Source organism: Pholcus phalangioides, unplaced genomic scaffold (genome assembly GCF_987345545.1).
Source record: "Pholcus phalangioides strain wild (caught in Gottingen) unplaced genomic scaffold, Ppha-v1.0 ptg000009l_1, whole genome shotgun sequence".
In the NCBI taxonomy this organism is placed as follows: domain Eukaryota; kingdom Metazoa; phylum Arthropoda; class Arachnida; order Araneae; family Pholcidae; genus Pholcus; species Pholcus phalangioides.
The window spans coordinates 13,135,642-13,150,313 of NW_028301602.1; the positions used below are offsets into that span (position 1 = coordinate 13,135,642).

The 14,672-nt window shown below is 37.7% G+C and overlaps 1 protein-coding gene across 1 annotated transcript in view; it reads right to left on the minus strand.

Moving 5' to 3' along the window:
* The window catches only part of LOC149081778 (uncharacterized), a 173,595-nt gene that overhangs the window by 131,149 nt on the left and 27,774 nt on the right, over positions 1–14,672 (minus strand). The window contains exon 2 of the mRNA XM_089235540.1: positions 12,856–12,925. Within this exon, the coding sequence (XP_089091666.1) occupies positions 12,856–12,925 (70 nt within the window). The remainder of the gene's footprint in view (positions 1–12,855; positions 12,926–14,672) is intronic.

Here is a 14,672-nt window from a genome sequence, read left to right on the forward strand (position 1 = left end):
AGTTTTGCAATTTTACAGAGAGACAATACTAAGGAAATAGTCGGGGTGAATGAATATTATTATTCCTCATTCATTACTGATCCACATTTCGGTACGTTCCACCATTTTTATAAAATAATACATGTTTCAAATACCAAGCAAAATTTGCAACTAGTACTCATAAGTACCGTCAGTAAATGGTGAGATGTGTGTAAACAATGGTGAACTCAAATTCAATTATGATTTGAATGCGCGGTTTTCTTGTCCTTTTTTAATATACCAGTAATAAATGGAATTTCGATGTGTATATATAAGGATACTGTATGGCAGCGATTCTCAACCTTTTTTGACTCGCGGAGCCCTTTTAAGTAAAAAAATTCTATGGCAGAGCCCCATAGGCCAATTTTTTAATTATTCATCAAAGTTACTGTGATTTAATTTTACTCTATTTAAAAATATTTATAATTATTATTTATTTTTTTTTTAATTTTACTGGGTTTTTTTTATTTTCCTCGAACGGCCGCGGAGCTCCTGGAGAGTGCACAAGGAGCCCCAAGGGCTCCGCGGAGCACCGGTTGGGAAGCGCTGCTCTATGGACAAGAAAATCCTAAAAACTCTAAAAGGGATTATCGTTATACTGGGAGGTAAACCATCATCATATAGTGCACATACCAGATTTTTTTATATTGTTCTCGGTATATTTTCCAAATCCAAGTTGTTTGTACCACTGTTGGTATTTATTTGCGACCGAAAAAATTTGGGGGGGGGGGAACAATTGAGGGGATAATACCTAATATCTTACACTCTTGTATACTACGCCCCAACAAAGTGCCCCTTACAAATGTAAAAATGAAACAAATTATGGTCTCCTTCGTGGCGAAATGAATTAAAAGTCCTACAACTGTATTACTGAACATATTTGAATTTGTATTTTTTATTTATAGCATAGAGTGCTGACGGTACTTTACAGTACACGTCAAATAATTCGTTGAATACTAATTTTTAGAGGAAAAAAATTCCACTCCCAGGGCTTAGACCTAAAAGGACCTACGAAAGAATTTACATGATTACTTCTTTTTTTTTCATAATGTATAACTGAAAGGGTTAATGTACGTGAAATAAACCTTACAATATGAAAATATGTGCATTCATACCTTATCTTTACAGTCAAAAAAAATTTTTCACTGTAGGGGCTGGATACAGATAAATCTTTCATCAGTTCCCGAAAAAATAATAGCCACCGCACCCAAAGTTGGCACAGTAGATAAACTAGTATAAATAAGAAATTAGCGAGAACCTCAAGAAAATTGTTCATGCCACCTCTCGATAAATGAGTGAAATGCATGTGCATGGGTCTCACAGACCCCTTCATCTGTACTCGAGGGTTAAGTATGGATATTTTTCTACTAATCTAAGCCAAGGGTGCTCAACCTTTAAGAGACTGCGGCCACTTCATTTTTAAATATCTCACGGGTCCTTCAATTGATTTGGGAATATACTGCGGGTCACATGTGATGTCTAAACGTGCCACTTAGTTTGTTTTCACAAAATTAGGTTTGCAGTAGCAAGCCACATGAGATGACTCCACGGGCCACGAGTTGAGCATGTGTGATGTAAGCTACATTTCCGTGTAAGCGCAGCTGCTTCTTTATTTACCTGAATGAGTCTTCAATATTTGCCAAGTAGCCCACCTAAGTCAAGAAGCCTATAACTGATCCGTCGTGTTGGTCCTCAGTATTTTGCATTGGTTTCCATGGGCATTATCTGGAATCTTGAATTATTCACTCTTAAAATCCAAATTGGAAAATTTCGGAGCCGAACAGCATAACATTTTTAAGTCTGTTCAAGAGACAAAAATGTGAAAAGGAACTCATACAACGGCAAAATAGAACGACATTCGAAGGGAATCTCCGTCAGAGGTAATCAATGCCACCACGAAAACTGATTTTGGATAAATCAGCAGGGGCTTGACAAATCAAAGAAAAATTCTGGTACCAACCAGGAGCATACGCAGGATCGACCTTTGGGAGGGGGGATACAAAAATGTTCTTTCCTAGAAATGTTTACCTGAGTTACCACCAAAAAAGCATTTAAATTGACATAAATTGGTTAGTATAGCATATAAAGAGCATTTCCTTTCGATATTTTAATTTTTTCTTAGGAGCCAAAAACATGGTCAAGGAAAAAGATTGCTGAAGAAAAACGTTCGTAAAGGAAGGTTTCTTCGACTGTCCCGGTGATTAATATCCCTTCCCAATGTTGAGAAAATAGAAAAATGCATTGTTATGAAATCAGAAATTTTCCTGGCATCCGTAGACGCCAACATCGACATAGGCACCGCTGCCGATTTTCTAGTCGCCGCACAGTGGTCCAAATCGGGAAATTAGCTGGAAAAAAATGAAAAATGAAGTTTTTGCTTCGGAGAAAAAAACCATATGGGTGTGTAGAGAAATGTCTAGTGCATCTTGAGGTGATATTTGTTTCGTGATATTAGTTTACGTCGGGGGGGGGGGGGGTTCCGGGGGGTCAAAGAAGGGTAATGACTGACTCAGATGGGGCTCTCGCCGAAATGTGATGAAAAGCTTAACTTCCCTAGGTTGTCATTCGGTTGCATTTGAGTGAAACTATGAAATTCTTTTTGCTATTCATTTTTAGTCCTTTGTCCTTTTCGGTTCGATATTTTCCAATCTCCGAGTAGAGGAAATAATTTTCGTAATTCGTCCTTGAAGTTTGGCTTATTTTTGAGTAGTTTTGAGCACAAAAAGTGAGTTATAAAAAAAGTTTAACTCTGTTCAATCGTGAAATGTTTTTTCCGATGTTCCACATGTTGTTGGTGAACGTTTTGCATTATACGTAGCCGCCCCCAGCCGCCCCTTTTTACGTAAGAAATTTTTTAAATGGTCTTATGTGTGACTCGTCTAGAGTTGTTTTTGCGCTAATAGTAGGTTGAGCTTGCCTTTTAAAAAGTCTGCAGACCTGATAATCCAATATATTGATGAAAAGTCAAAATTTGAACATAGCCTGGAAGTCAAGAGTAGCAAGTTTCGTTTGAAAATAAAATATTTCATCAGTTTCTTATCGAAAAAGTGGAGATCTAGTAACAAGACCTTGACACGTTTCCTCGACAAAAATTCAGCATGGTTACAAGGGAAAATAGCTATTCCATCCAAAATAGTCCAGAAAGATCGGAGCAGACCTCAGAAGAATTTCGAAGATAGTGGCCCGAGGACCAAGAAGGCAAAAATAAAAAATCTCTTGGAAGAACATAGAACCAGCGAGTTGTGCTGTGCAGCACAAGCCAGTCTTACATCGTACGGCCTCTTAACATGAAATAGATGTCGAAAAATGTAAAGAGATTGCAAACACTACTGCTAAGCTTTATGTGCAACTTTACAGTTGATTTTACGTGCCAGTTACTGTTCACAAAGTTTTGGTTCATGGTGCAGATGTTATACAACATTTGCTACTTCCCGTTGGGCAGTTGACGGAGGAAGCACAAGAAGCCAGACATAAAGACTATAAGCAAGCCAGAGAATATAGATCAAGAGAAATTTCACGTCAAACAACTAATGAAGATTTGATGAACTATCTTCTTACATCATCAGATCATCTAGTATCTTCTATAAGGGAACTGCCCACAAAGAACTGCCCCAAAAAAAGGGAGCATTGCCAAAAGAGGTTTTGACTTGCTGAAATTTAGCGAGACAGAAAAGGGAGAAAAAAGCAGATCCTCAGAGTCTTGCAGTGATTGACACTACGCATAAGGTGGGTGCGTTTTGGGGTAAATTTTGAATGTATATGCAAAATTACTGTACACAAACGTAAATTAATTCCAAGAATGAAATAATATATATTTTTAAGTGTTTGTAGAATTGCGAGTATAAGTCTGTAAGTATTTAATAATCAGTGGAGTTTGGTTGTTTCTTATGAAAAACTTCATTCCGATTTAAAATGTGCAATCGGTGATCAAGCCCCCAAATCATAGATTTTGTTTATTTGCACTGTTTATTTTTAATGTTTTGTGTTATAAAAGAATAATTTATTATTTTCGAGTGAAAAATCTTGATTTTTTTTACATATTAAACTTCAATTAAGTGTTCCTCCCAGTTTTCACGGCAATATTTTGTTTAGAATGTGCTTTGGTATTACTATTATTTTTTAAATATTATTCGTAATAAATATGAGTGGTGCATTATTATTTTGGAGACAGTCAATCAGAAAAGTAGGAAACATCAATAAAAGATGGAAAGATTAATTAGAAATAAGTAATTATTTCATTGAAATGGAAAGAATTGCAAAAATGTAGAAAACGTAGTAATCATGCCAAAGTAGTTTTAAAATTACCAAACGTTATTATTATTATTAAATTATACTTTTCGGCATGTGTGGATGCCTATTTTTGATGTGAAGCAAAAATAATTTTTCAAAAATATTCATTAGTTTCCGAGAAAACATTTTTTTTCCTCCTAAATTCGCTATATTGACCACTGTGCGCCGTGGCGACCCGACGCCTGGGATCTGTCAAGTCATGTAGGTCAGCACAGTCTCTGAAAACAAGAGACTGGATATGATGCTGAGATCAATTTTGATAAGAAAATTCAAAGGCCTTTGGGAGGAGTCAAACCACATTCCCCTCGCATTCCGGGCGAATGTCCTAGCCCACTACACAACAGAAGCACCGATTCTTAGACCCTTCAGGTACTCTGAATTGTCTTTCTCTGGAAGTCAGCGTTATCCAAAAGTAAATCTTTATTAGAGAGCATTCAACGATACCTCACTCATGAAGAAATGCCCGAGTTTCAATGCCAGATCGTCCGCATATTGCCAGAATGAATTCGATCTCTCTCTGAGATGTGAAGTGGGGGGTATCCGGTTCTTCAATATCAGCGTGTCACTTTAATGCTTATGTTTTCTAAAACTTTTCGGTACAGATAAATGTTGGTTTGCATAGAGATCCTGTTCATACATATCCTATGACGCCTCAATGAATTCGCCCCGCAATATTACCATCGTAGATTTAATATTCGTGTCCAAAACACAGCCCAATCCTTTTTTTTTTTTAATCGAACCTTGATAATAATAGAACCAAAAGCGATTCTGGACCTTTCTACAGACGCATCCAATATTTTTATGGGGAGCGGGTGGGGGGATTCGTCGGATCTTACTTAAAACCACGATTATTAGCCTAAATCAAAGTTTCTCAAACTTTTTGCAACAATCACAACTTTTTTTCAGAGAAACTTTTTCGCTCATCGCCCCCAACTCACACGAACCCATAGGATCCTAAGTTATACCCGCAGCTTCTATCACCCGCCCCTTACCTTTTCATCGCCCACTTTGGGAAACACTGTGCATTATGTATCACCTGGGAATCTCAAGTGAACAAAACTTACTCTGTTTAATATTTACTTGCACCAAATCCGATAGTTTCACTACCTGACAATAGCGAAAACGTTTCTGAAAGAAGCTGATACCCTGTCAGTTCAAGAACGGACAAGGCTAGCCCGATCAAGAGACAAGCAGAGCCTGAAGTTGTGTTGGAGGAGAGGGGCGTTCCGAATATATATTCCCCTCAGCTGGGAGGAAAAAGCTGCGGATTGGCAGAATTTGTTCTCTAGTGAAAAAGTCTCTCAGCAGAGAGAGCCGACAGACCTACAACATGATACTGACATAACAAAAATTCAAGCATTCCCATCTTCACTTAAGAAAATGGAAGACAGATGGCAGTATGAACACGAAACAAGCGCAACTCGGCAACATAAATATGTTAGGGCCACAAATACACTCAGAACACACATTCCAGCATGTGGAATGTGTACGAGGTGCATGTACGGTTGAGTAGTAGCAGTAGAAAATCTTACTCCTCCATTAAAAAGGCTCACCACAGTATGCATCAGGCCTACAACCGTACAAAATGCAATCATTATACTTCACTGATAGTTCGAAAAATTGAGAAACATTCGAAACATAACACTCATTACACGGAAACAAACATCACATTAGGTTCACAACAAGGACACGCACATTCCAACATGTACCAATTCGTTAGGAGTTCCACAGAGGAATATGAACGAAGTGCATGTGCAGTTTAGTAGTAGAAAAACTTATTACAGCCTAGAAGCAACTCCACTACTAAGTGAATTGACAATTCTGCCCCACAAATATTTTCTATACTTTTATACCCACACACTTATAGCCACTTAACTAGAGTGAATTCCGTACATCGACAAAATAAAATCATAAAAATTTGTTGGAAGTGATGAAGTTAACAAGACGTGAGTAGCGTTGACAGTACATATGTATGTAGACGTATTGTGAAAAATATATTCACAAGTATGTGAATGAAACTTGAAGCTTCATCAGAAGGAGAAAAAAATCGAATTTCCACGGTGTTGACCGTCGAAATTAGATTTTCCATTGAAGTCCCATGCTGAAAGAGCCAAAAATACATAACCGACGACGCCGGCGATGGAAATCGCCAAAAACTTTGAAAACTTTTCTGATTTAAAAGTATAGTTACACAGATGGCAGCAAGTAACTATTTGATGTTCAAGATATTGCAAACTACGAGACATTTTACAAACTAGAAGACAGTTAATTGCTCCCTGCATGATCGAATACCCTACTTATTCGGATATTTTGTGCTGGAACCGTTGATATCCGTTTAAGCGGAGGCCGACTGTATTTCGAAATATCCTTTTTCTGACTGTGCTGAGAAGTCCGAGCAGAGCACTTTCCGTCTCGTATTCAAATAAGGCGATGAATGTTCGTATTTACAATCAGACAAAAAGAATGAATATGTCACCCCGAAAAATTCATCCGAATCCCTATGTCAGCCTATTATGGAACCATTTTTTTTCTCCATCATCCACCGATTCTATTTCTTATAACCAAAGTTATGGCAATTTCAGACACGAAGCGATCAACATTTTAGAGAAACGATCCGGGAATCGCTTTAAAAGCACCCATAATAAAGGCAAGGATGAACGTTCCCTGCATATGATACAGCAATTTTAAATATGATGGAATGATATACGAGAGAGAAACATATACGAGTGAAAATTCCGACACCGATCCAAGAGCAATCTCGGGAGAAAATAAATGAAAAAGAATCCTTTGGCCACGAGCGTTCGGCATGCAAGTTTTTGAAACAACATCCTCGTCCGCTTCCGCACTTCGTTCCAGTGAAGCACGTCCTGTTTTAGTGGTACTTCGGAAAAAAGATTATGCACATAAAAAAAACATACGTTGGGGCTATAAAACGCATAAAGGAAATGATATATTTTCAGCGCTTTGGAACTTGCGCCAAGTTTGTTTTTTTTTCCTTTCCTACCCCTTGCAAGCCATTCAAATACCGAAACAAGATGAACGCCCGAACAAAATCGACTCTTAACGACTGTAATCCGAACGTAAATCGACATCCACGTACCGATACTACGTAAGATGCACGTTCGCCAAAAAAAAAAATATATCCTTTATATACGGTACGGTGAGAGGATGCACATTGGAAACGGTACGAAGACGCTTCAGAAGCTTTTCACGTTAAGATTGAATATATGATATTCTCACCACTAGCAGTTGTGAACAATATATATTCTCTAATCGTATGCAAATTTTAAATTATTCATCTGTGAAAAATAACATCACACTAAACTTTTATTGAAAATGATAAATTTCAGTTCGAGGAAAGCTAACTCGGAAAATTCGTATTGATGTAAATCTTCCCTGGAAATTCATAATAATGAAACTCTCCTTGGAAAAATTCATAATAATGAAAATCTCCTTGGAAAAATTCATAATAATGAAAATGTCCACGAAAAAATTTATGATGAAAATCTCGGCAAATTCGGTGATGAACATTTCCTCGAAAAATTCATAATGGTGAAAATTTCGGAAATTTTCTCATCCAAAGCAAATTTGACGCTGGAGAAATAAAGAACGGTCTTTCAATGATTTCATGACGGGGCATGCGCTGAACACGTGGAGCTAAAAACCGAGGAATTCGGTACATGTTTCTCCTCTTCCGAGAAAATTCGGTCGATGAAATGCGCCCGAGCGCCACTGTCAAACCACTAGCAGCACACACGTTCGGTCATCTCAACACGAGATCAAACCATCTAAATGAAAGACATTCCCCACTCGTGACAACGATAACATGATCGGCATTTGATCCCCCACATTTTAATTAAATTCCTTTCACATCACACGTCAAAACGTTATCTACGTACAAAATTGGGACACGCGAAAATCCTTATCCATCATTTCTCGATTTCAAAGATGACGGATGAATTTATCTAAAAATATACATGGTTAAAGCCACAATAACTTGGAATAGAATTGAGTTTAGGCAACACAGGGGAATACTTCTTCCATCGTTATACTCAGGACACTTTTTTCCCGAATAGCAAGAGAAGACGAAAAAAAAAACTTTTTCTCATTACGGGCATAAAATAAAAACTGATGGCGGAAAGGGTGGAGAGAAGAGGTCTTTATTTTAAAGATTGGCGAGATTCGAGCAGGCAAAGTAAAGAGAGGTTAAAAGAAAATGTGTGTACCTTAGTTTTAAAATAGCCACCACCGAGAGCTCCTTACGGTGTGAGAGAGAGAGAGAGACAGAGATAGGTGAAGGAGGGGCTCGCTAAAAATCAATTGTTGCTAGGCAAATGCGGATCAATGGGTTTTTGGAGAAGAGAGAAGAGCACCCGGCCAAGACTAGCAGCGAACGGGTATGGGCTGTAAATGCATGAATCCTACCCACTCACACACGCGAAAATACAGCCATCTTCAAAAGAAAAATACCTTTTAATTTTTTTTCTCCTCAAATTGTGAAAATTCTTAGAATAAAAAATAAAAATGTATAAGTTCTCTTTTCTTCACACATGCGCGTAATATCCACCACAAAGTCGACGAACTTGTGGAAAGAACTCTCCCATTAGCCCTAGAACTTGATGGAAAGGTAGAAGTGATGGGTTAGAAAGAGCGGAAAAAAGATCTCTTACCCCATCACTTACTGGTTCACCAATTCTTTTTCTTTAAGGCAACAAAACTCGTCATTTAACTGTTCACGAAGATACTTCAAAAAGTGAGGCATTCTTACAGCAAAAAAGAAGGGAAATGTGTGAGGAAACTCACCCTCATCCTCTTACTTTTTTTATATGTACTGCCTTTTGAAATAGCTCTTTTCGACAGAGTTTTCCACTCTTCAAATGCTGGACAAAAGGCCAAAAAAAAGCTATTATCTGGTAGTGGAATCACTATGGTCCGGGGTGAAGTATAATGTTTTCTAGGAGAAGAAACATCGTTGTAGGTGCGTAAGCATGCATGCATGCCATGTATATATACAGTATATCTATACACACACACACCAAGAGATCCATTCGATCCCCCTTTTTTCCCGTTTCAACATTTTCCCGAGAATCTCATTTACAGGAAGGAGGAAAAGGAGCATAACCTCTCAATATAAGAAAAGAGGGTGGTCCGTAAAGCCTTAAAAAACCTAAAATTCTTCGGATCCTTTCTTTTTATATAAGGAGATAGAGAAAACGGGCTAGAGTCGTGGACTTGTTCGGAAGATGAGGAGAGATATAGATTCCCGGGAACAAACGCTATTTACTATAAAAGATCTCTTTCCCCTCCATCATACCGGAGATGAAGATGTTCAATCCGAGTATTGTGCACCTTCATTGCGGAATGATCAAAGAAGAAAAGATGTTGGAATTTCTCAGGTGGATTCGGACGGACATTCTTGTACTTCCCGGGACTTAACAGATCGTGGCGCAGTATTCTCGGGAATAAATCGCTATGCTCTACTAACTTGTGTTTTTCTCTTTTCTTTTCCATCCGTTTCTCCAGCCTTTTCTTTCTTTTTTTTTATAACTCAAGCCTTTCCGATCCATTATTTTATCATCCATAGGTTGAAAATGAAACCTAAGAAAGTCCTTCTCTGTTCCTCAGAAAATCGGCCCTTCGATCACACCGTTTGAGTAGATAGGCCCTTTGAATAGATAAGTAGTAGCCAGGTGGTCCTTTAAAACCGATGTGTAGAGAAAACGCCGGACAGAACAATATTTAGAAAATTCACTGCGTACTATTGTACATCTGCACCTGTTTCAAGTTGTAGGATTTTTGCTTGTCTTCACCGAGTTCAATATTTCCATTTCCGCTTTCATCATCGCATATAATTCATGTAAAATTCCGGGGATTCAAATTCAAGATCCACGGGTTTCAATATTCTTCAATTTTCTACACCCCCCATGTAATTCCACATTTTTTCCGAGTTCTTTTTTTATCAGTTTTATAGAACTGGCGATTTCGCCGCTCCTCCTTGCTTCAATACAGTGCACGCCGCTTAATGTGATCACATCGGGACTCGGGTTTCTGATAGCAATAACCGATTGATAACTATAGTCAAAGAAATCCCGGTTGTAAGTACAATGACCATGTCCGTTTTGGTTGAGCAGGACAACTGTTTTCTTTCTCACCAAGTTTCAAAATTTTGACTGGACATTTTTCTTTTCATTTTGTTCTAAAACAGGAGTTCCCCTCCTCTGTAAGCTGAAAACTTTTTCTAATTTTCAGAAATTGTAAGTAGTTGGAATGGGACCATCTTTTCACCATAGATTCACCTTCGAAAATCTTCCGGCCAAGGAACATGTGAACGTGGTTAGACGAAAGAAACTGGCCATGAATTGAAGAAAAGGGCTTTTCTCTTACCTTCCACGCTTTCTCACTATAGGAAAGATTGCAAAAGTGGCGCTACAACAGTTTCCCAAACTATTAGTTGTCTCATTGGGACATTTTCGACCAGAGTACGGATATTTTTATCAGCAAGGAAGCTTTTTGATCTCCTGCAGTATTACAGATTGATAACAATAACTTATAGAGGGGAAATGTGTCTAGTTCAACCTTAGTTTTTAAATAACAAAAAAGGAAAACTTTGGTTCATGCTATCAATTTTGTTTTTCACGGAGAGTTTCAGAAAAGATAACTATAAACGATTTTTTTTTCTTATATTATGATATCGGTCTGTGCTTTGCGAAAGTGATAACAATACTCGAATGATATTATCCGTGATTATAAGCGGCTTCTGTGTATTAACATTCCATTCCAAGTCTTACACTGAAATTTCTCTGCATTTTTCTGCAGTTAAAGCGTAGGGAATAAAATCCTTACTCAAAAATCCAAGTCAAATAAAATAGGGATTTTACATACATGGAAGTTAAACCCTTGGGAATAAAATCCCTACGTAAAAAAACAAGTGAAATTGGGGGGCCAAAACTTCAGTGGCGATCTAAAAAAAATATATACATTGTGTTCAATGAGAAACGATGTGAACAAACATGACCCCAAAATCATCAGAAGATGAAGGAAAAAGCGTCAATTTTTGAAGAACACTGACTCTTTGTGACACTTGCTTGATGTTTTTTCTTTTGATTTCACATGGGTGATGCCAACTTGTACAAAAAAGAAAAAGTCGGTCTTTTTCTGTAACGTTTGATGAAAGGAAATTCATCAGAATAAGTATATTTAAAATTAATTAAATATTGTTTTGCTTATCAGTATTCATGTTTTGTTATTGCACGTACGTAATTTCAACAAAAGAAGAAGTTTTGACCACATGCGCGTCACTATAGTCTTCAATTATTATCCAGGACTATTGGCTGCTAAGATATTTCGCTGCACGATAAGACAAACAACTTTTCTTGTTACCATCAGGGTTTGTAAAACTTCCTTAAAAAGGGAATTTCCCACTATTTCCCCTATTTACGACGTATGACGTCATTTCGAAAGAGAAAAAACAGAGGCAAAAGAATTTTTGCCCCGCAAGAAATTTCTTAGCGATTGTTTTCAGAAGCAGGGATTATTTTTGAATGAAATAGGGAATTTTTAGATAAAATTAGGGGATTTTTCGTGATTTTCTTAAAAATTCGGGAGATTTGAGAACTTTTCGGGAGGTCGAGAGATGAAGCTAAAGTTCGGAAGACTTAGCAGCTATGCTGGTACTTCGAATTTCAAGATCTGGGCCCATTCCACACAAGAGCTGCGACCACCGCAATCAAGGAACCCATTCTAGACACTGTAGGAGGTTGGGGATCATGGAATACTCACACACTAAGCTGATTAAACATAAGAAAACAAGGTCATCATTTATTCGTCAGGGTCTTCCTATCCTCTGTAAGCTTATAACCAGATACAAAACACATGGGAACCATATAAACTTCACATTACTTTAAACGAACTGTCATAATAAATATGGAGCACCATTCTTTTTTTTTACTTTTTCAGTTGGAATGGGAAAAGTCTTCTCATTCAGAAGGGCATGTTGCGAGACAGCACCATCGTTTAAAGGCGAACAGACCCCAAATAAAATAGCAAAAAATGTATGAAGCCAACTCAACGATGGCAAAATGCCAATTAAAGTCAGGAATTTCGGGAGAAGAAAAGTAAAAAACTAACTACGGCCAAACCACAACACAGGACACCGAAAAGAAGAAAATACATTAGTTCTTACAAACAGTCATACAAACGTGTCCGGCATATGTGAGCCGTTTCAGATAGCTGCTGCTGCTGCGCGGTTCCGGGAAAATAGGGAATTTTTGCCCGTTTCTTGTAGAAACATTTTTTTTAAATCAATATTAAAAAAAAATATTAAAAAAAAACATCAATTTTGGCTTCGAAATTTTGCAATCAATCTTGACGCTGCGAATTCATACTTTAAAATTTACCTCCATGAATTGGAAAATAAATTTTCATACGGGAAGGGATTCACTTTTCACTTTTGCAGCAATCAAACAGCAATCCACACACCGAGAAATGGTCATGCATACATGCATATATATACAGGATTTAAGAACACAGTAATGATGTTGAACTTACAGCTTTCCAGTTCTTCCGCATCTGCGCCTTCATCGTCGGATTCTGTGCCGGAATCGTGGTCATCGTCATTCTATAACACAAAAAAAAAATTATTTTTCAGCTGCCTATATTCAATAAATACAGTAGTTATCGCACCAGATATTTTCAGTGAACAATTCATATAAGGACTACAACGGGTCAAACGTGATTCAATTTTCGGTGCACACCCACTGAACTCTTAGCGGTCCAAATGTTATTTCGGCACTTTATTGGTACAGTTAGAACTTTATAGCGCTTCTCTCGCAATGAGATAGGCCCCTGAATGTTTGTCCTTTTGCAGTTTTCGTATAGCTTGTAGATTCTGCTATTAAGTCAAATTTACGGGCCTTACTATTATCGTAAGGGGCCATTTTAGCAGTGAAGTACCGTTATGTTGAGTCCACTTCAACAGAGAACCGCAAAAGATTAATGTGATCACATCGAAAGTCGGGGTTTCTGACAATAACCGATTGATAACTATATCAGAAAAAATCCTGATGGTGAATATTATGGTTATATGTCCCGTTTGGTCGAAAAGGACACATGGAAACGGGATAGCTCCGTTTTTCTTACCACACAACAGGTTTCAAAATTTTAATTCGTGAATTTTTTTTAAATAACTATGCTAAAACTGGATACCCCATTTCTTCCCCCCCCCCTTTTAAGCTGAAATTCTATTTTTTTTTTATTCAGAAATTGTGAGAAGTTAGAATGGACTTGTGTCTAATACGCATAGTAATATTTATAATGCTGTCTCTATCCCTCTTTCTCTCTCAGTACGTTCCATAGATTCCCTAATAAAAATCTTCTGGCCAAGGAACTGTGAATGAGGTCCACTGAAAAAAAACTGACCATAAACTAAAGAAAGGAACTTTTCAACCAACCAGGGTTTAACATACGGTCGTATTTTGCGAAAAATGCGAAAGAAAATCTTAGAATGCGAAAGTAGTAGTAGTAGCCACTTTCGCAAAAATGCGTACAGGAGGTACGAAACAAGAAAACATCCAACGATAAATCATTAGCAATATAGCATTTTGCAAAAGCTTTTACCCCCATTTTCGCTTTTTTTGCTAAAGGAATTTTTTTATCTAGCTTAAACCCTGCACCCAACACATTATCATTTTGTTGCGCCACGGTCATTTTCCGCACACGAGGGCCAATTAGATCTCGGGACCTCCAATTTATTGCCGATTTCGAACGGCAGCCTTTTTTTATACTCACAGAGAATTTGTTGCGCTAACTCCTCGATGTGGGACTCCCTGCGGTAGCAATCTTTTTCTGTTGTCATATCGCAGTTTCTGTTGTACCCCATTGTCAGGAAAGTTCCTGAGAAGGTGAAACTGGGTATCGAACTCGCGACACCTCTAAACATCCATTGTACTATAGGCGAGTATCTTATGGACCTGGTATACTGCTCCCATAAGTTGTTCGAAACGAAATGAACTCAAAATTCTTAAGACACCAACAAGTTGCGTATGCAAACTTACTCTAAGTAATACCCAAACGATATGCCGCAGCTTCACATTCTTCCACGACATTATTTTGAGAATAAAGTTATTGTATTGACAGTAGTATTAAGACAGACAGTGATTCTCAACACGGCAATTCAGTGTCACCGAAGCATCCAGAAATCAAACCGTGAAGTATAAGAAATTCTAATTCTATGGCCAAGGGTGCCACGAAAATGAAAAATTCGAAATCCCTCTCATATTCAGGGTAGATTTTATCGCACTCTAACATCGCTGACAGAAATTATTTTATGTAGCAATCGTGTACATTATTTCATAGGCTTAGTTTAA